Source organism: Miscanthus floridulus, chromosome 17 (genome assembly GCF_019320115.1).
Source record: "Miscanthus floridulus cultivar M001 chromosome 17, ASM1932011v1, whole genome shotgun sequence".
In the NCBI taxonomy this organism is placed as follows: Eukaryota; Viridiplantae; Streptophyta; class Magnoliopsida; order Poales; family Poaceae; genus Miscanthus; species Miscanthus floridulus.
The window spans coordinates 16,630,517-16,650,663 of NC_089596.1; the positions used below are offsets into that span (position 1 = coordinate 16,630,517).

General features: G+C 49.2%; 1 protein-coding gene and 3 pseudogenes across 1 annotated transcript; 1 reads left to right on the forward strand and 3 right to left on the reverse strand.

Annotated features, from left to right (window-relative positions):
• Window positions 1-8,568: 8,568 nt before the first annotated feature.
• Window positions 8,569-10,375, reverse strand: LOC136515304 (S-type anion channel SLAH2-like). The gene is made up of 3 exons (XM_066508938.1): window positions 10,363-10,375; window positions 9,997-10,214; window positions 8,569-9,900 (listed from the first exon to the last, which is right to left on the reverse strand). The coding sequence occupies exons 1-3, from the start codon at window positions 10,373-10,375 to the stop codon at window positions 8,569-8,571; spliced, it is 1,563 nt and encodes a 520-aa protein (XP_066365035.1).
• A 2,977-nt stretch (window positions 10,376-13,352) lies between these two features.
• LOC136515305 (DELLA protein DWARF8-like) lies at window positions 13,353-13,888 on the reverse strand (annotated as a pseudogene).
• A 37-nt stretch (window positions 13,889-13,925) lies between these two features.
• On the reverse strand, window positions 13,926-14,674 carry LOC136515306 (uncharacterized; annotated as a pseudogene).
• A 1,388-nt stretch (window positions 14,675-16,062) lies between these two features.
• LOC136515307 (endoglucanase 14-like) lies at window positions 16,063-17,574 on the forward strand (annotated as a pseudogene).
• The last annotated feature ends 2,573 nt before the right edge of the window (window positions 17,575-20,147 follow it).

The following is a 20,147-nucleotide window of genomic DNA, read 5'->3' on the forward strand; positions in this document are numbered from 1 at the left end:
CAAGGGAGCTACTTCTATGCTACACAAGCAAGAAGGTAACTAGTAAGCTACACAAGCTAACTAGTTACAAGAGCAACTACACAAGCACAATGTATATGAAAGTAATTACAAGCTTGTGTAATGAGGATACAAACCAACAGGAAGAACAAGGTTGACACGATGATTTTTCTCCCGAGGTTCACGTGCTTGCCAACACGCTACGTCCCCGTTGTGTCGACCGCTCACTTGGTGGTTCGGCAGCTAATTGGCATCACCCACCAAGCCCGCACGTCGGGCACTGCAAGAACCTACCCCGAAAGTGAGGGTAGCTCAATGACACGCTCAACTAGAGTTGCTCTTCGCGGCTCCCGCGGGGCGAGCACAATGCCCCTCACAAAGCTCTTCTCTGGAGCACCGCACAAGCTTCTTGCGGGCTTCAACGGAGACCACCACCAAGCCATCTAGGAGGTGGCAACCTCCAAGAGTAACAAGCACCACCGGCTTGCAACTCGATCACCTAGTGCCACTCGATGCAACCTCAAGATGCAATCGCACTAGAATTGCTCTCTCACACAATCGAATGATCACTATCAAGTATATGTGAGATAGAGGGCTCCCAAGCACCACTACACAAGCCACCAAGGCTCTAGTGTGCTCAGCTTGTCTAAGCTAACGACCAAAGGTCGACCACAGCTCCTATTTATAACCCCACGAACAAATAGAGTTGTTACCCCTTCACTGGGCAAAAGTCGGGACGACCGGACGCTGGACCTCATCGTCTGGTCGTGCGATGCATGCCATGTGTCCCCTTCTTCAAACACTGTTCATTTGATCTCAACGGTCATCTGACGATCGGACGCTTCAGCTTGAACTGACCGGACGCAGCAACCCCAGCGTCCGGTCGTTTCCAGTAAGGTACCGGACATGATCGGATGCACTTGTCACTTGTTAGCAATCCAAATTAGAGTCAAGTACTTGGGTTCACTAGCTCATGAACAAATTCATGTACTAACCACTAGATCAAGTAATCATTCAAACAATAGTGGTAGGCTATGAATTTAAGCATTTCATTTGTTATGCATGATCCTATGAAGCATGTACTATATGCACTAACAGCATACTAGTAAGGGATGAAATGATCATGCATATTACAATGATACCTTTGCTATGTTGGAGTAGAGGATAGTCACATAGATTCCAATTCATTATTCCAATAGCAATGTGAAGTCCAATTATAAGCTTGGTGAAGACCAATATATACCATGTTGAATTTCATTCTTCACCCATATGAAATGAATACCACTTATGATCAAGTGCACTTTCTTGTTGTGGTTGGCTTGCTTTATCTTTTGATCTTTGCTTGCATGAGAATATCAATTTGAGAATACCACTTGAAATATCATGACTAGCTCTCTTTTGGGTGTTGCTTGCTTTTCTTGATCATCCCTTTTGATTGCTTCAACTAAGCATCTCAAATGTTCCTCGGATCACCACTTCCATGTTAGCCTTCCAAGTACCACACTTGGTTCACCTACACATAGGCGGCAAGCCCCAACACTAGGGAGAAGTGACCTCTCTCCAAGAATCATTCTTGATACTCACTTGAAATGACTTGATTGATTGATCCAAGTGATGGACTTAACTTGGTGAGTAACCTTGATTCCTTCTTTAAGTCCTTTTCTTTCTTCTTGTTTAAGTCATTTTCTTTCTACCAAATGATTTCCAATAGTCACTAGAACTTAAACTTCAACTTCATCTTGAGTTTGATCTTGATCTTTTAATTTGAGTACCGAATGTGTGCTCCACAATCAAATAGCCTTGTACTCTTTGCTTGTCATGCTCCAAGATCATCTCAAAACCAAACTTAGGTACCTCAAACACTTGTAAACATGTTTCCAACTTGAGGACCTTTCAATCAAAGTGACTCTAGATCAATTCAACATTTGTCACTTTTCTGACAGATTTTGTACCCTTCAAATAAATAAGCATATCTCCCAAAGTACAAATCCAAATACCACTAAATTTTGTGGAGGTGTGCAATACTAAGTTACCTAGCAGCTGTAAAAATTTTAGCTTCATTTGACTTCTAGATTGCTACTAGATTTCAATTCTTCCACCACTGCTACATGCTGAAAACAGCTGCACTATAGCTGACAAGATCCACTCCAAAACCAAAGCATTTCTTATCCAATTCTCATGAAAATTGTACAGCATCTTATACCATAAGTCTAGAGCATGTACACCAATTTTTATGCCAATCCAATAAGTGTTGATTACTCAAACATGGCTAAGATCACAGCTAGCTCAGATTCTCAATTATAGGACAGATTTCAACAATTGAGCTATACTTCATCATGTATGAATCAAACTTGAAACTAACTTGTTTGAATTCCATAAGACATATATCCATTCAAATCACTTAATAAAAGTCATCTCATGAATTAATCCAACACAAATCAATTCAAACTTGACTACTAAACAATTATCCATTCAATCATCTCATAGCAAGCAACATTGCATATTTATCCAATTCAATCAACTCATATGCACCCAAATAAAATGATCAACAAGAGATATACCTTGGTTAGCTCATGATTATCCAACTGGAAAGCTTCAACTCAATTATTTGCAAGTCATCAAATATCTCCAAAGAGTCACCAACAACTTGAATTTTAGCACTTGTATGTTGATAGCACATTTGGACTTCACTCAATTTGTCATGGCATTGGGATAATGATCATCACTTAGCAATACTTGGATCAACTACATGATCAACAAGATGAATATCATTTGAACCAAGCCTCCAATGCCGATGGTTCCTACAAACAATCATCCACTTTTTGATGGTACCCAAACTAGTTTGGGTCCTCTTAAGTTAGGAGCAACATACTTAGGCATAGCCTTAGTATGAATAGCGGGATATTTTGCAATAGCAACCATAGAGGTACCATTACCATCCTTTCTAAGCACATTATTATCAACAATTGAAATATGCTTAGAAATGTCACCTAGGGGACATGAATGTGCCATGTGTCCCCTTTCCCGGCATGAGTAGCACTTTCTCTTTGGTTGAGCCTTCTCTTCTTTGCTCATGTGGTGCTTCTCATTGCCTTGCCTCTCATGGATTGCTTGAGCCTTCTTCTCAAGCTTGGTAGGACACTTAGAGGTAAAGTGTCCCACACTTCCACACTTGAAGCACTTGATGTGAGCATAATCTTTCTTCTCATCTTCATTCTTGCTCATCATCTTGGCATCTTGAGTTTGCATTGGATGCCTTGCCTTTCCACCCCTTCTTGTTTTCTTTTTCTTTATCATCAAATCACCACCATCTTCATGGTTGATCTTGATTTGCTCTTGGGGTGTCTTCTCTTGCTCAACTTGTGGCTTTGGTTGAGGCTTCACTTGTTGCTTCACCAATTGCTTGGTTGGGCATATTGAGGTAAGATGACCCCAATGCGGCACTTGAAGCACTTCACATGCCTTAGCCTCTCTTCTTCTTTCTTCAACTTGAGCTTTTCTTCATTGGGGCAACCATTTGCAAAATGTCCCACTTCATGGCACTTGAAGCACATGAAATGAGAGAGCTTCTCTTGTTCTTGCTTCTTCATCTTACTTTCTCTCTTTCTTTCGCCCTTTGTCATCTTCTTCTTGAAGCCAAGGCCACACTTGTCACCATAGTTTCTTTGAGTCTTCAATATGTGCTCAAAGGTGACTTTTGAGTTGTAGCACCTCTCTAACTTGTTGCTCAATTTCTTCACTTCACTTTTGAGCTCAATGTTCTCTTTCAAAATGTTAGTCTCACAAGACATGGAAGTAGAACAAGTATCTATATGCGAAGAATATAGCATATCTAATAAATCATCACAAGAGGTGGATACATGCTTCTTGCCTACATCACAAGGGTTAGCAACAATATGTGATTGATGAATTGACCCATGTGATGAGCTCTCATTATTTTTAAGTTTCTTTGTAAACAATTTAATGAGAGAGGCATGTTGTTCTAATAATTCATCATGAGATGCAAGAAGTGTCTCATGATTCAATTTTAGCTCATCATGTGAAGATTTAAAAGTATCAAGTAATTTCTTATGTTCTTCACAAGAATTCTTTAGAAATGAGTTTTTATTTTCCAATTTCAATGTTTTAGCTTTCTCATTTTGTAAAGACATGGTCATGCTAGCAAGTCTACTAACAAGCTCATCATATGAATCAACATGATCAACCACATTATCATTTGATACCTTGGTGTCACCTTGTGACATGAAACAATGTGGTGTAGTAGGAGAGCTTGTAGTAGCATCATCATCATGGCTTGAGCATGAACCAACATCGTCAAGATCACCACCAAGTGTGCTTGAGGTAGAATCTTCATGTGCAACACTTGTGGCACCATCATCAACCTTGTCAAGTGAACTTGTAGTGAATCGATCATCATCATCATCACTTGACCACGAGGTGGAGCAATCTTTCACAATCACCAAATTGTAATCATGCTCGACACACTCATGCGCCTCCTTCTTAGGCTCATCCTCCTTCTTGAATTTGCCATCATCCCATGTGGAGGAATCACCGAAGGTGTCCTTGATGGACTCCCATATCTCACGAGCGGTTCCCGTGTAGTTTACTTGTTTCATCAAATTAAAACTCAATGCATCCATTAGAAAACAACAAGCATGTGCATCAAGTTTATAGAGAACTCTTTGAGCTTTGGTGAGATTTCTATGGTCCAAGACATGAGTGAGACCACTAGTGATAATCCACCAAAACTTAGGTCCCATTTGCATGAAAATGATCAAGCATGTGATTTTTCCAAAGTGCAAAGTTTGTCCCATAAAAATGTGTGTCTCACAAACATCTAGCCCACTAGACGCCATCCTCTCGGGTCGGTGAAGACCACAAATGAGAGACCTAGCTCTGATACCACTTGTAGGGTCGAGATGGCGGACTAGAGGGGGGGTGAATAGTCTTTTCTAAAATTAATCACGTCGGCTAACCGAAACAAGTGCGGAATTAAAACGATCGGTCTAGCCAAGACTACACCCCTCTATCTATGTTCTCTAGCACCTTCCAAAGATACTAATCAAGCAACAAAGGTGTCGGGCTAGCTAGAGCTCACCTAACCAATTCTAGGAGCAAGGTCACACAAACCTATGCCACTAGTACTTTAAGCAACAAGAGAGCACCTACACATGCTAGTAAGCAAAAGCACAAAGCCAACTAAGCTCACTAGCCATGCTCAATAACAAGGCAACCAATACCAAATTAGAGAGCGCAAATACTTAGCTACACAAACTAAGCAAAGTGACTAACAAGGTTACACAAACCTAATTAGCCACGCAAGGGAGCTACTTCTATGCTACACAAGCAAGAAGGTAACTAGTAAGCTACACAAGCTAACTAGTTACAAGAGCAACTACACAAGCACAATGTATATGAAAGTAATTACAAGCTTGTGTAACGAGGATGCAAACCAACGGGAAGAACAAGGTTGACACGATGATTTTTCTCCCGAGGTTCACGTGCTTGCCAACACGCTACGTCCCCGTTGTGTCGACCACTCACTTAGTGGTTCGGTGGCTAATTGGCATCACCCACCAAGCCCGCACGTCGGGCACCACAAGAACCTACCCCGAAAGTGAGGGTAGCTCAATGACACGCTCAACTAGAGTTGCTCTTCGCGGCTCCCACGGGGCGAGCACAATGCCCCTTACAAAGCTCTTCTCCGGAGCACCGCACAAGCTTCTTGCGGGCTTCAACGGAGACCACCACCAAGCCATCTAGGAGGTGGCAACCTCCAAGAGTAACAAGCACCACCGGCTTGCAACTCGATCACCTAGTGCCACTCGATGCAACCTCAAGATGCAATCGCACTAGAATCGCACTCTCACACAATCGAATGATCACTATCAAGTATATGTGAGATGGAGGGCTCCCAAGCACCACTACACAAGCCACCAAGACTCTAGTGTGCTCAGCTTGTCTAAGCTAACGGCCAAAGGCCGACCACAGCACCTATTTATAACCCCACAAACAAATAGAGCCGTTACCCCTTCACTGGGCAAAAGTCGGGACGACCAGACGCTTCGGTCCGATCGACCGGATGCTGGGCCTCAGCGTCCGGTCGTGCGATGCACGCCACGTGTCCCCTTCTACAAACGCTGTTCATCCGATCTCAATGGTCATCTGATGACCGGACGTTGCAGTTTGAACTGACCGGACGCAGCAACCCCAGCGTCCGGTCGTTTCTAGTAAGGTACCGGACATGACCGGACGCGTCCGGTCGGTAGCGATCGGACGCAGCACCAGTGTCCGGTCACTTCTAGCTTCTTTGCTCGGACTGCGTCATCACATGTCACCCTGACCGAATGCACACAGTCAGCGTCCGGTCACTTCCAGCGCGAGCGTCCGGTCGATGACCGACGCCTGCACGCTGTCTGCCATCACTGACCGGACGCTGGAACCCAGCGTCCGGTCACCACGTGACCAGCGTCCGGTGCACTTTATGAGACCCTATCTTTTCTGTCTAGTGCGCCGGTGGCACCGTCGCACTGTCCGCACTCTACGGGCGGACACTCTGCCGGTGGAGTTTCAAACCCTTCTCACCTCCGTTCCATCGCCGAGTTGATCCACATCAACTCCAACTTCATCTCCTTTGTAAATGTGCCAACACCACCAAGTGTACACCATCCATGTGTAAGTGTGTTAGCATTTTCACAATCATTTCCCAAAGGATTAGCCACTCAACTTGCCACGCCACTCAATCCTAGCGATGATGCAAAGTTAGATCACTCGAGTGGCACTTAGATGACTGATATGCAAACAAGTTTGCTCCTCTTGATAGTATAACCATCTATCATAAACCCGGTCATTAACTTCTCTACACATCTATGACCGGTGAAATGAAATGCCCTAGGTTATACCTTTGCCTTGCGCATTTCATTCCATCTCCTCCAATGTTGATGCAACACATGCACCAACATGATCAACAATGATATGATACACTTCATATCATCACGTGATCATATTGGTTCATCGATCTTGACTTCACTTACTTTCCACCGTTGCCTTCGTTCATCGGCGCCAAGTCTTGCTCAAGCTTCACCGCCACGCGGTCCATTGCTCCAAAGCCTCCAACTTGTCCATCAAGCCAAGTCTTGTCTTAATCTTCTCCACCTTGATCACATGACTCAATGTCATGTCTCATGTGCAATGAGCTCCTTCATCATCACATGTGTGAGCTTTGCAACATCTCTAAGCCATTTTCACCTTCATGGCATATGTTGCTCACACATATGTACCTGTAGACTAATCACATATGTATCTCACATAAACATAATTAGTCCACCTAGGTTGTCACTCAATTACCAAAACCACACAAGGACCTTTCACCGGCCGGCCGGGACAGACGGTTTTATACCCCCTATTCCAACGGCCGGATCCAACGGTCCGATGGGAGCGAGGCCAGAGATCCAACGGTGACAAGCCGTGCCGCTACTGGGCCGGCCCATATAACGTGCTGTGCCCGGGCTGGCACTACGGGCCAGAATGGTGGCCCAGGCCCGGCACTAAGGCCGGGCCATGCCAGGCACTGGCACAAAGACCGTCGGGCCGTTCCTGGACCGTGCTATTTAGTGTCATGCTTGGGCCGGCCCGTAGTGCGCGGGCCAAATGCCCAGAGATGCAAAGTTACGGTACATATAGATAGAAAGTATAACAAATTGCCTTGTATGTGAAATGTCTTGCAATGGGATTAACGCAGCATGCAATTAATAAATGTTTCCCTATGAAGCCCTGGCTCGTTGAGTACATAAATAAATAAATCAGGACGCAGGATGGTTCCACAAGTTATATATATAAAAGGCTATTCTGCAGCTGACCATAGAATAACTTATTCTATAGCCACTTTGATTTACGATAATATTTGTACCAATTTACGATAACATGAATATGCATTTACGATACTCGTATTACTACAACTCACGGTGATATTTACGATAATGTTATAGTAAATCACTTAGTAACGACTTACTGTAATCTCGTAAATTAGCATGGTAATGATCGTAAGTTGGAATAACACGAGTATCGTAAATGTATATTCATGTTATTAAATTGGTACATATATATATATATATATATATATATATATATATATATATATATATATATATATATATATATATATATACTACTCTGTAGCTGGCTACAAAATAACTTATTCTGTAGCTACTTTAAGTTACGATAATTACTATATTAATTTATGAGATTATAGTAGCTCCTTGCTAAGTGGTTTACTATAATGTTGTGGTAAATATCCCCATGTGTTATAGTAACTCAACTATCATAAATATGTATTAACATTATCGTAAATTAGTATATAAAATTATGGTAAATGGAGGTGGCTACAACTTATTTTGCAGCTGGCTACTGAATATACTCTCCATATATATATATATATATATATATATATATATATATATATATATATATATATATATATATATATATATATATATATATATATATAAGCGCTTGAAATTTATCGTAGAAATAAAAAAAAAATCAATCTGGCTACGAGAGTACAAACTCAGCTCAAAGGATGCAACGGGCCAATTGAGCCACTGCGTGCTTGGGCTCGTTGAGCCGCTGCATGATGGCAATGGACACATCGTTGGGAAACAGGTCCTTGCGCACAAAGGCGTGGTACATGGTTGTCACCAGCACACCGGTGAGCGTCACCGACGCGATCCCGGCGAGCCCGATCGCCAGCGCCCGGCTGACCAAGCTGTTCACCGACGACGCATACATGGTGGTCGCGATGGCCACGCTCGTCATCGGGAACGTGTACGCCCACCACGCCAGCGAGAACCTGACTCCTCTGAAGAACAGGTTGATGCGGACCACCAGCGACACGAAGAGGAAGAGGGAGATGAAGTAGGGGATCTTGGCGCCAAAGCCGAACTCGCCGCAGAGCCTGGCCCATGCCATGGAGGCGACGCTGGGCACGGCGACGAAGAGGAAGAACACCGGGTGGAGCTCCTTGGGGAGCCGCACATCGTTGGTGTCGAGCCACTGGTACAGCGTCACGAACAGCACGACGTCGTGCGCCAGCCCGACGGCGAAGAAGAAGAGGGGCGCCTCGTGGAGTCCTACCAGGGCTCCCAGCAGCGCGCCGACCAAGTTGCCGACGATGGCCAGGTGGCTCGTCGGGTTCGCCACCTTGGACAGCCGGCGCCCGCCGCCGGACATCCACTGGCCGTAGATCTTGAGGTCCAGCAGCAAGATTGGGGTCATGAGCACGTACCAGACGACGTGGCTGTCGTGGATCGCCGCCACCGGCCGCGGCAGGCCATTGACGAGGAAGAGGCAGGCGACCCACGGCGCGAAGAAGAAGTTGACGCGGATGGGGTTGCAGAATTCGCGGCGGACGACCTCGAAGTAGAACACCGCCTTGAGCAGGTAGACGGAGGAGACGAAGGCCGTGAGCGCCACCGAGACCCACCAGAGCGCCTGGTTCACGGCCGGGCTCACGTGGAGGAACGCCATGGACGGCTCCGACTGCAGCGACTTCCACAGCATCGCCTGGCTGCTGACGCCCAGGCACATCCCGAACGCGCTCACCGGGAACCGTAGCAGGAACGGCCACGTCTCGCCGTCGGGCAGCGTCGACACCTCCGTCGCTCTCAGCGTCTCCAGCTCCGGTCCTTGCAGGGCGGAGAAATATCGGTCGACGCTGGGGACCTCGTTCTCGCTGTCGCCGTCGCCGTCGCCGGTCTCCTCCTCCTCCTCCTCCTCCTCCTCGGAGATCTTCGAGTCTGCGACTTCGATCTCTGCCGGAGGGTGAAGGGTGGAGACCTGGCGCTCGACGCGGCTGCCGCTGGAGAAGGTCTTCAAGTGATCGAACCGGCGGTCCCGCCACGGCTCCTCGGTGCTGATCGTCAGCGTCGGGTGCCGCCCCGTCTGACTGAGCAGCTGTGGCGCCTCCGCGGTGGCCCCGTGGTGGTGCGTGTCGAGACTGACTTCTGTCGCCATGCGCACGATGGACGCGCACGCGCCGAGGTGAAGCCCAGACGGCGACGACGGCACGCTACATGCGATGGAGTACGGAATGTCGGTCTCCTGCACGTGCGCCGCCGCCTGCGCACTCACCGTCACCGCCACGTCCGCCTCCTTCCTGGCCACGGGAGAAGCGCCGTCCATTCCCGCAATCCGGGTGCTCTTGCTTTTGGCAATGGCGGCTGATCAGAATGGCTTGCGTGACTGCTACAATGTGTAGCTCAGCTCGCTAGTGAGTAGTGGATGCGCCGCAGTGCCAAAGCGTCGAGATTACAGGGGAGAACTGGAGAAGTTGTAGTTCTACTTGGTTAGAGGGGGTTCTACTTCTACCTGATGCAGCCATGTGCATATCTGGAAAATCTCTATCTCTAGTTCTCTATCTACAACTAAATATCTATCTCTTGTCTTCTATCTACATCTACATCTCTTCTTTTCTCTATTATAACACTTCTAGATGCTAGGAGGTCAACTTTAGTACTGGAATTGTAACCGGATACAACGACGGCGGTAATGGTGGTCGCCGGAGTTCTCGAGCCGCAGCTCGCCGCCTAAAACCGACGCCAACCAAGACAACATCTATCTCCATCAATGTACAACTAAAAGCCGCAAATGTTCATGTCTATCTAGAATAGGATTGGGAAGAAACTAAATAAAATGAGAAAAGGCTTTCGTCCGCTCGGAGCATATATTTATAGTGTCGTGTGCCATTATAGTATATAGGCATACAAGCATAAAAAAAGAGTAAAATTTAAGGATGATCCTTGAACTTGACCGTAGATGTCATTTAGGTCTCCAAACTATCGGTTTGCATTTTTAGCTCCATGAACTTGGTTTGGCTATCATTCATATCCAAAACAGGCGCATGCCCTATATGATAGGTGATGTGGCAATGCCACGTCGTGTCCTCACCAGAGAACATGGCGGCGGCGATCGTCCTCATTCCTACCCACCCGCGCACCCCTACGGTGCCTTTCTTCTCTTCCCTTGAGGTGCCAGTAGAGAGGCTAAAAACCCCTTTGGTTGTTTGGGCTTCCACTAAAGGTTAGAGTTCGTTGAAGACATCTCACTGCCTCCTCCTTGTATCGTCTAAAGTCTAAACTGAGATCGCATTTTGGATGCACTTCAATTGAGGTTTGAGATGCTATTGCTGGCATATTACAAGTGGTGGGGTTGGTTTCACAATCACACCAAGGTGAAGTTAGGATGTGGAGTATTATTTATATTGTGATGATTTATTTAAACTAGTAAACATGCACGTGCGACATACACGTGGATATCAAAAGAAAACTCATTCGTAAAGGAGGAATTCTAATTGGCATTAAAATTTTGGCTTTTTTGAATTGAAAATTCAACTACTTAGTTACCTGTGCCAAATTGGAAACCACACCCATCTATACAAATGAGAATACTTTGAAATAATAGGATAATCCCCTGATGGAATCAGCTACCAAGCTGCTATACAGTAGGCTACATTACAAACTCCTGACGCCTGAAGTGCATACACATTTATTAGTTATGAGCAAATATCCCCATCTCCCACATCAAAGCACTTGCAGAGCATGTGATTGAAGTACAACTTGCCTCACCCTCTTACCATCATTAGAGCCTGTCTTCCTTGTGTACTGGTACTGGGATGCTTAGTATAATCTCACCATCTTCTCAGTCCCCTCCTACTACTTCACCTCACACCACACTTCAAATATCTTTCTAAAATATGGACAAAAATAAAGATTGACACCCCATAAAAATAAGGGAACTGCTCCAATACTCCTATAAAATTGCACACATCTCAGAGCAGCCCATCTCTATTTATTAATCATTTTCGTAATTAAATTATAATCTGGGCCCTAGTGGGCTAAGGACCGTCCATGCCGAGCCCTGTGCCCAGCCCAGAAACCCAAAAGGGAGTCGATGATCGTGATCTCCGCCTAGCACGTGAGCATCCCGGACGCCGCAACCCGCCCTCACCAATTGGAGCATAGTCACGTACTGCTAGGCAAGATTGCTCATTTGGATCACCTAACCTATCAACGAATGGAGCCGTGGGGGAGGACAAGGCGGGAGGGATATGGGAGCGACGAGAGCGTGAGGGCGACCGTTAGGCGAATGAGGCGAGCGGCGGCGGCGTGGCCGGAAAATGTAGCGACGGGCTCACGAGGAATCTGAGGGAGGGGAGTCCACCTGAGTTTCTGGGCTGGTAACAGGGGCCCCAGGCATGGACAGACCGAGCCCACTCGGGACCCAGGTTAGAATTAATTATGAAAATGATTAATAAATAGAGATAGGTTGCTTTCAGATGTGTGCAAATTTTATAGACGAGGAGGATTGGAGCAGTTCCCTAAAAATAATCAAATATATCAAAAGAAGTTCTAAAATTTTGATTTCCCGAAAGAAACCTCAGATACTGTAGAAGCTTTGTAAGTTACCAAAAAAGGCTTGTACTCGAAGTTGTTTTTAATTTTGCGATCAGGGTTTGCTCACTAAAATTGCCTTTTTAGCCCATAGTAAAAAAAAGAACTATAATTTGTAGGATAGTATATAGAATAGAACAATATCATATCTAGCCTATGAAGATTAGCAGGAAAAGGGTTTGCTCACTAAATTGTTTTTTTAGCCTATAGTAAAAAAAGAACTATAATATGTAGGATAGTATACAGATTCTCTCTACTTTAGCATTGCCCAGTAATTTATCCTAAGTTAAACTGCTTTGATTTAGGACAAATTTACAGAAAAATATATTAGTTTGTAGAAGTTCTAATAAATACTTATTAAGACATATTTAGTAATATGTGGATTTAATAGAACTAATTTAATGTTGTAGATGTTGATATATTCGTTCTATAAACTATAGTGGAAGTTTCGTTTAGACAAAATTAAAGTCAACTATAATTTAGAACCGAAAGAATACGAGATAGATAGATGGTGGATATATTGTTGTGAGAGAAAATGGCTTCAATTACGGATTAAGTCCACTTTTAGCCCATCAACTATAGGGTTCATCTAATTTTAACCCTCAACTACAAAACCATCTAGCGGTGATACCACAACTATCAAAACCGTTCACGTTTAGCATCTGGGCGCGGGCAGGGCTATTTTGTCCTACGTGGAGCGGGTTTGACCACGCCACGCTGGTGTTGACCGCCACGTAGGATGCCAACCTCCATCTCAGTGACATATGGGGCTCACACGTCACCCACTCATCACCTCCCTCCTGTGCTGCCGCCGCGGACGCTTGCGTCGCGGGTGGGGCAGCTTCGACCACGGAGCTCCTAGTGCGGCCGCCATCCATGGATGACGATGAGGAAGAGGAAGATGACGTGCTACCGCCGCCAGTCCGCATCCGCTTGGGCTCCCGTGTCGAGTCCGTGGAGCTGCTTCAGGGCATAGGTGCTGCTGGATGAGTCGACGGCGGGCGGGAGATCAAAGTAGCCAACACCGGCGCCGCCGCCACTTGTGACGGTGGATGAGGTGGACGCGAGCCTTGGGGCCAGCGGCGTCGCGGGCGAGAGCGGCGGCGGGGGCGCGTTGTGCTTGGACAGCATGCTCTCGACCCAGGACGACAGGTCGGAGGGATTGTAGTGCACGGTGTCCGTGGCGAGGTGGGAGATGAAGCGTCATCAGCGGTAGCGCGGCGCCGCCAACGCCGCCCATCCCCATGGCCATCTCAAGCTGCTCCAGCTTCTGTGCGACGTCCGCCATATCCGACGAACGCACCTTGTACCCGAGCGTGGCCAGCATCTCGTCCATCTCCTCCTCCTCCTGCTCCCCTACCCCCGCCGCCACCACCATCATCTTGTCCTTGGAGGAGCCCTTGTCGCCGCCGCTCCCGCCCGGCGTCTTAGTACTCGTGCTTCATGATCTCTGAGCTACAGGCCTAGACAACCAGCTAATAATTACTCGTGCGCTGCCGTGTTGCTGCTGCCACTGCCATGGCCAGCGAGCGCAGCTGCTGCACTGCTGCCAGGCGGGCGAGCACGCTCCCCACTGCTTTGCGCCCGAGCCGCTACCGCTGCTGGGCTCGCCGGCCCGTGGCAACTCCCACGCCTCGATGCTCGGCGGTGAAGGCCCCATGACCCCGTCGGGCTCATGAGCGGGGGCCACCGAACGAGCAGGCAGTCGCGCCATGGTCGGTGAGCGCGTGCGATCGAGACACGTGCTGCTGTTGGGCAAGCACGAGCAAGCTGCCGCGTCCATGGCGGACGAGCCTTGGGACGGGGACGGGGAGGCCCACCTGACGGCGAGGTTAGTGATGTAGACGACGGAGGGCGTGTTCTCCCGGAAGAGGCGCACGGTGGCGAGCTCGTCCGCCTGCAGCTTCCAGGGCGTGGAGACCACGAACGCGGATGTCGCGCCGGCGTCGCCAAGGACCAGCGACGCGGAGGCGAGCTCCACGATGAGGGAGCCCGCGGCCGACGACAGCAGCCGCCCCGTGGCCTCGGCGGGGACTAGCTCACGGAGCCGCCGTAGCCGCGCCCACGGCCACGGCGAGGGGAGGGCGAGCGAGGAGGCGGAGGCGGGGCACGGGCTTGGTGGCCGCGGCGCGCGCAAGGTGCTTGAGGAAATGACGCGGGCGGCATGGCGGCGGGAGCGTGGAGAGGAAGCAGGTTGTGGCGGAGGACGCGGCGGCGACAGTGGCGGCCATCGGGGTTGCTGTTGCTTGTGTTGTGCGGGGGGGGGGGGGGGGCAGGACAGTGGAGGGAGCTCAGCCGCCCGCGGCCGGGGGTGTTTGGACGATGAGTCGATGATGAGTGGATGCGCTGCGTTGCCGCTGCCTGGTGCAGTGGCATTGCTTGTCTGGCACTTTCCTACTGGCTGTTGGCTCATCAAAACCGCTCAACGTCGGTCAAAACAGCATTGCTCCCGCCCAGGTGCTAAAAGTGAACAATTTTGACAATTGGGGTACCGGTACTAGACGGTTTTATAGTTGAGGGTTAAAATTAGATCAACACAATAGTTGAGGGACTAAAAATAGACTTAATCCTTCAATTAATTATTGTATAGCAGATACTCAAGAGAGACCGAATGGTAAAAAGAGGGGAAAATAATGAGATAATGGGATAGTGTTTTTCTCCATATCCGGCTTACTCAAGGGAGACCCATCCAAACTTGCCCTGTTTGGCTTGCTCCATATCTGGCTTGTTCGGCTTCTTTTTTTAGCCGGAATAGTATTTTTCTCGCACAACAATTCAGCCAGAACAGTGTTTTTCAGCCAGTTTCGGCCAAAATTCAGCCAGCCGAACATGGCAAGTTTGGATGGGTGTAATAATTATAAGCAGCTAATGCCGCAGGGATTAACCACTGCAAATTGCCATGACGGCAGATAATTAAAACGCAAAGAAGAAATAAAGAAAGAAAGAAATGGAACCAAATCCTCTATGGGTCCAAACCTCCTACTCCAATCTCCATGACGCAATCAATGGCGATTATATTACATACATATCTCGTGTCCTCCAAATCTAAATTAAAATCCAAAACAGGGAGAGGAAAAAATCACATCCTTAATTGCTACTGCTTGAATAGTATTTCTGATTTGGCTATCCCTGAATTTAAAAGGATATCCTTACTCTATATAACACCATCAATGCAAAGTCACCCTGCCTCCAACATGCCCTGATTTCAGATTCACCACAAAGTAACTGCCGTGTATATACACGTGTATTTCTCAGAATGATTCGGCGAGCAAATTCGGGAGGCACATTGCCGTTGCCGCGCAGACATCCTATATGAACGCCACGAAATCATCCAAGAGTAAATGCAGTCTATTTTATGTTGGATTTATTATTCAAATTCGTGGTGTTAATTCTTTCTATTCTTTCCATGAGGCCATTTCTACTCTCTGTTCATCTGCCTATAAATACTTACCCACCATAGCAAGCAATTAGCAATACCAAGAAATCGATCCACGCTCCGGTGCGGCGGCCGCGACCACGGCGTAAGCACAAGCACCGTCGTCGTTGCTGCTACACATTTGTACTTGCAAGCAGCCACGTGTTTCACCTGCATTTGGCATTTGCTAGAAGCTGACATGGCATGCATGATGACGCGACGCAGGTGGACCTCACCGGCGGGTACTACGACTCCGGCGACAACGTGAAGTTCGGCCTGCCGCTGGCGTTCACCGTGACGATGCTGGCGTGGAGCGTGCTGGAGCACGAGCGCCCGCTGGCGGCCGCGGGGGAGCTCCGGAACGCGCTGCCCGCCGTGCGCTGGGGCGCCGACTACCTGGCCCGGGCGCATGCGGCCGACGAGACGCTGTACGTGCAGGTCGGCGACGGCGACTTCGACCACTCGTGCTGGCAGCGGCCCGAAGACATGGACACGCCCCGCACGTCCTACAGCGTCGACGCCTCCCGCCCCGGGTCCGACCACTCGACCCCGGCTACAGTGTGCATTGTTGGCCATTATTATATCTGAATCTGATGATTTGTGGTTGTAGCTGTTCCGTTTCGCCAAGAACCACCGTGGCCTCTACCAGAACAGCGTGCCGGGGGCTGCAAAATTCTATCCGAGCAGCGGCGATGAGGTTTTGATCCAAACATTATTTCTGAAAATTGTTCATGTCATACAATGGAATGATGCAATGCAATGTTCTTGTTGGGATCAATGATCGATCAATGGGACAGGACGAGCTGATCTGGGCTGCAGTCTGGCTCTTCATCGCCACCGGTGGTGAGGACTACAAGGCCTTCATCGCCGGCGATGGCAACGTCGGCGGGGCGCAGACCTCGTTCTCATGGGACAACAAGTTCGTCGGTGCCCAGGCACTCGTCGCCAAGGCAAGCGATCGAGCCGCGCACCTATAGCGATGCGATACTACTTAACAACCGCGACAAATAATCCGCCATTAATTCATCTTGCTTGCAATTGCAGCTCATCCTCCAAGGGAAGCTGCCGGACGCCGGCAACGCGGCGGCGATGAAGAACCACCTGGAGGAGTTCCTCTGCGGCGTGCTGGAGCACAACAGCAACGACGGGAGGCTGAGCCCCGGCGGCGTGCTGTGGCTGGAGCCCTGGAACAACCTGCAGTACGTCACCTCCGCGGCGTTCGTGCTCGCCGCGCACTCCGACCACCTGCAGGCAGCCGCGGGCGCGGGCGCCTCGCTCCGGTGCGGCGGGGCGACGCTGCCGCCGTCGCAGCTGCTCGCGTTCGCGCGGTCCCAGGCGGACTACATCCTCGGCGCCAACCCGGAGAGGATGAGCTACATGGTCGGGTACGGCACCAGGTTCCCGGAGCAGGTGCACCACCGCGGCGCGTCGGTGCCGTCCATCAAGTCCAGCCCCGGCAAGATCACCTGCAAGGGAGGGTTCGGCTACTACAGCAGGGACGCGCCCAACCCCAACGTCATCGTCGGCGCCATCGTCGGAGGGCCTGATGGCAGCGACCGGTACGACGATTCCCGGCGGAATTACCAGCAGACCGAGCCGTCCACCGTCACCGTCGCGCCCATTGTCGGAGTGCTTGCGAGGCTTTCGCAGCAGAACTGAGAGTGAGACATGGCTCTCCACCTTTTTTAGCAGGAGAGGTTGCTTGCATTTAGAGGATTATTATTCGGCGACATAGATATGCTGAATAATTGTGATTTCTTACTCTCAGACCATCTTGTAAATTGATCACAAAGGGTATCCAATAAAATCACTTGCTCTCAGTTTCAAAATCTGTTTTTTCGTGGGCCATTGGCCCCCCAGTCTATCACTCCAAAAATCCAAATAGAAACCTGAGTTCCCCTGATCTTTTTTCTTTTCGGAAGGACAACAAGAACTTTACTGAAGTTCTATTAGAAGAAGAGCATCTTTGAGGAAAATTAGTTATCACTTATTAATCAAAGCCGACAACGGATCTTTCGAAAAAAAAAAAAGGAAAATTAGTTATAAAAAACCGACATACATGTTGATACAGGTGTCAACCACCACCCCAACACGACACAGCTACGACAAGATGACTACAACATTGAGCAAAACAAAGGAACACAATGACACCAAATATAACCAAGCTATCAATAGCGTCCATTGTAGGTGTTATTAAGGATGAAATTGGATCACAGAGACATTATGGATATGGGTAATTGTTTCTTTTTGAATTCAGATACAGGTAGTATTGAATACACCGAATACAGTACCGATATTAAATGTCTACTAGATTCTCATATTGATTATCCACTTTTATATAGTATTTGAACTCCTTTGGGATGGACAATATTCTCCGGACGCCGACGGCTGGCGTGAGGTCTTGTCGCAGGGGTCGTTAAGCGGCGCCGGAGGGGCACGCCCCGCCCGCACTGCATTGGCGAACCAACGGCCCCCTACCCCCTATCGGGCGGATCTACGCGGGAAGTGCTTTAACCGTCTCTCCACCGCGCACAGGGTGGCAACCTGCAAGCTGCCTCCACGCTACCTCCGATGCAAGGGGTTCCGACACCTCGCGCGGGACTGTAAGCAGCGGCGGAAGGTGCCTCCTTCCGGCTCCGGCACAGTTGGTGCCCTAGAAGGGCGGCAACGACGCCCTGTCCGGAAGCGTATCTTGGGCAACCGGCCGCATACTCAGGGTGACACGTCGAGCGCGGCTGGGGCTGTGCCGGGTGCAGCTGCTGCTGTGCCAGGTGCGACCATGCGCGGCAGCGGTGGGCGCAGACGGCGGAGGCGTCGGAGACGTCGGCGCCGACTGAAGGGGGACGACACCGCTGCGGCAACGAGTGTCGCCACCGACAGTCACGGGCGGTCGACAGGTGCCGCCCAAACGGCATCGGACTTCACCTCGGCCGCTGCTGGAACTGAGGCAAGGCACGGTGGGCTGACCAACGCGACGGGCATGGTTGAACCCGACCCGTTGACGCTCACGTTGTACCCGGGCGCCACGCAGGATCGCGACATCTCAAAGGACCCGATGGTTGAGGAGTTCGCAGCCTCGCTCGTCGGCAGTCAGATCGTCGCGTGACCTTCCCTTGAGCACCTCCCGTCAACTTCGGCGACCCCACCAGCTTCCGGATGAGGCACCGGCAGTGGCGGCCCCCCCAGCTGGAGGATGCGGTAGCCTCCTGTGTGCTGCGGACACCACCCCACGCCCCATTCAGTGGGCAGTGGACTCACCGAAGACACACGCGGTCGACCTCATGGTGGATGGCCCTTCCCGTTCACCACCAGGGGTTACCCACCAGGCTGTGGACAATGACGACTCCGCCAAACGACGCCTCGACAGCTTCATCAACAATGTCACGCGTAAGAGGGACTCTCCGCTGATTCGCGAGCCTCCCAAACAGCCTCCTGCTAAGCGGGTACTGCCGTGGCGGAGCAGGCGGTTGGCGGCTCAGAGACTCTCCCGAGTGCCAGCTTCCAAGCGAGGTGAGGTGCTAATCATGTAGCGTATGGGCTACACCAGGGATCCATCTGCGCCATCCGCTTCGGAGTTGGAGGCCTTTGACAGGCTCTTCGACGGCAACCTGACTGCGTCCGAAGTCGAGGCGCTGGACGAGCTCTTCCCGGCCGTTGGAAAGGCACCGTCCAGGCAGCCGCGAAGACGCAAGGCCACCTAGGCCACAAAGTTGCATCCATATTGGTTGTGTTCCTTTTATGTAATATCGAAACATGAGGTCTTTTGATAGGATGGTCTAACTTCGGCTGTGTTAGGTCGACCTCCTTCGACGCTCGATAGAAGCGCGTTGTATGTTTCTTTAAACTCTTATCCTTAATACAATGATACGCAAATTTTTTGCGTATTCGAGAAAAAAAAAAGATTTATCCCATTTTCATCCATATAGGTCATCTTTTGCCCAATGCCCAGCTCAGACAAACACGATAGCTCTAGCTTCCCACGAAAGGGCTAAGCACTTAGCAGCCATGTTCTTCTGAGGGAACGAAAACATGAAACGAAAGCTTGGGGGTGTTATTTTATAACATGGGAATGGAAGCGTTTCCGGAACGTTGAACATGGGTACGTGGCCATGTTCCCGTTCCCCAGTGGCTGCCCTAAACTCTTCATCACAACCATAAGCCCGTGAGTGCTGATGTGCCTGTGCGTGGGGGCGTCAGAAAAAAAAACCACGATACTCGAGTGCGAGCATCCTCAACCTTGGACATCATCACGCTAAAAGTGCGTGTATCCTCGACCATGGACATCATCA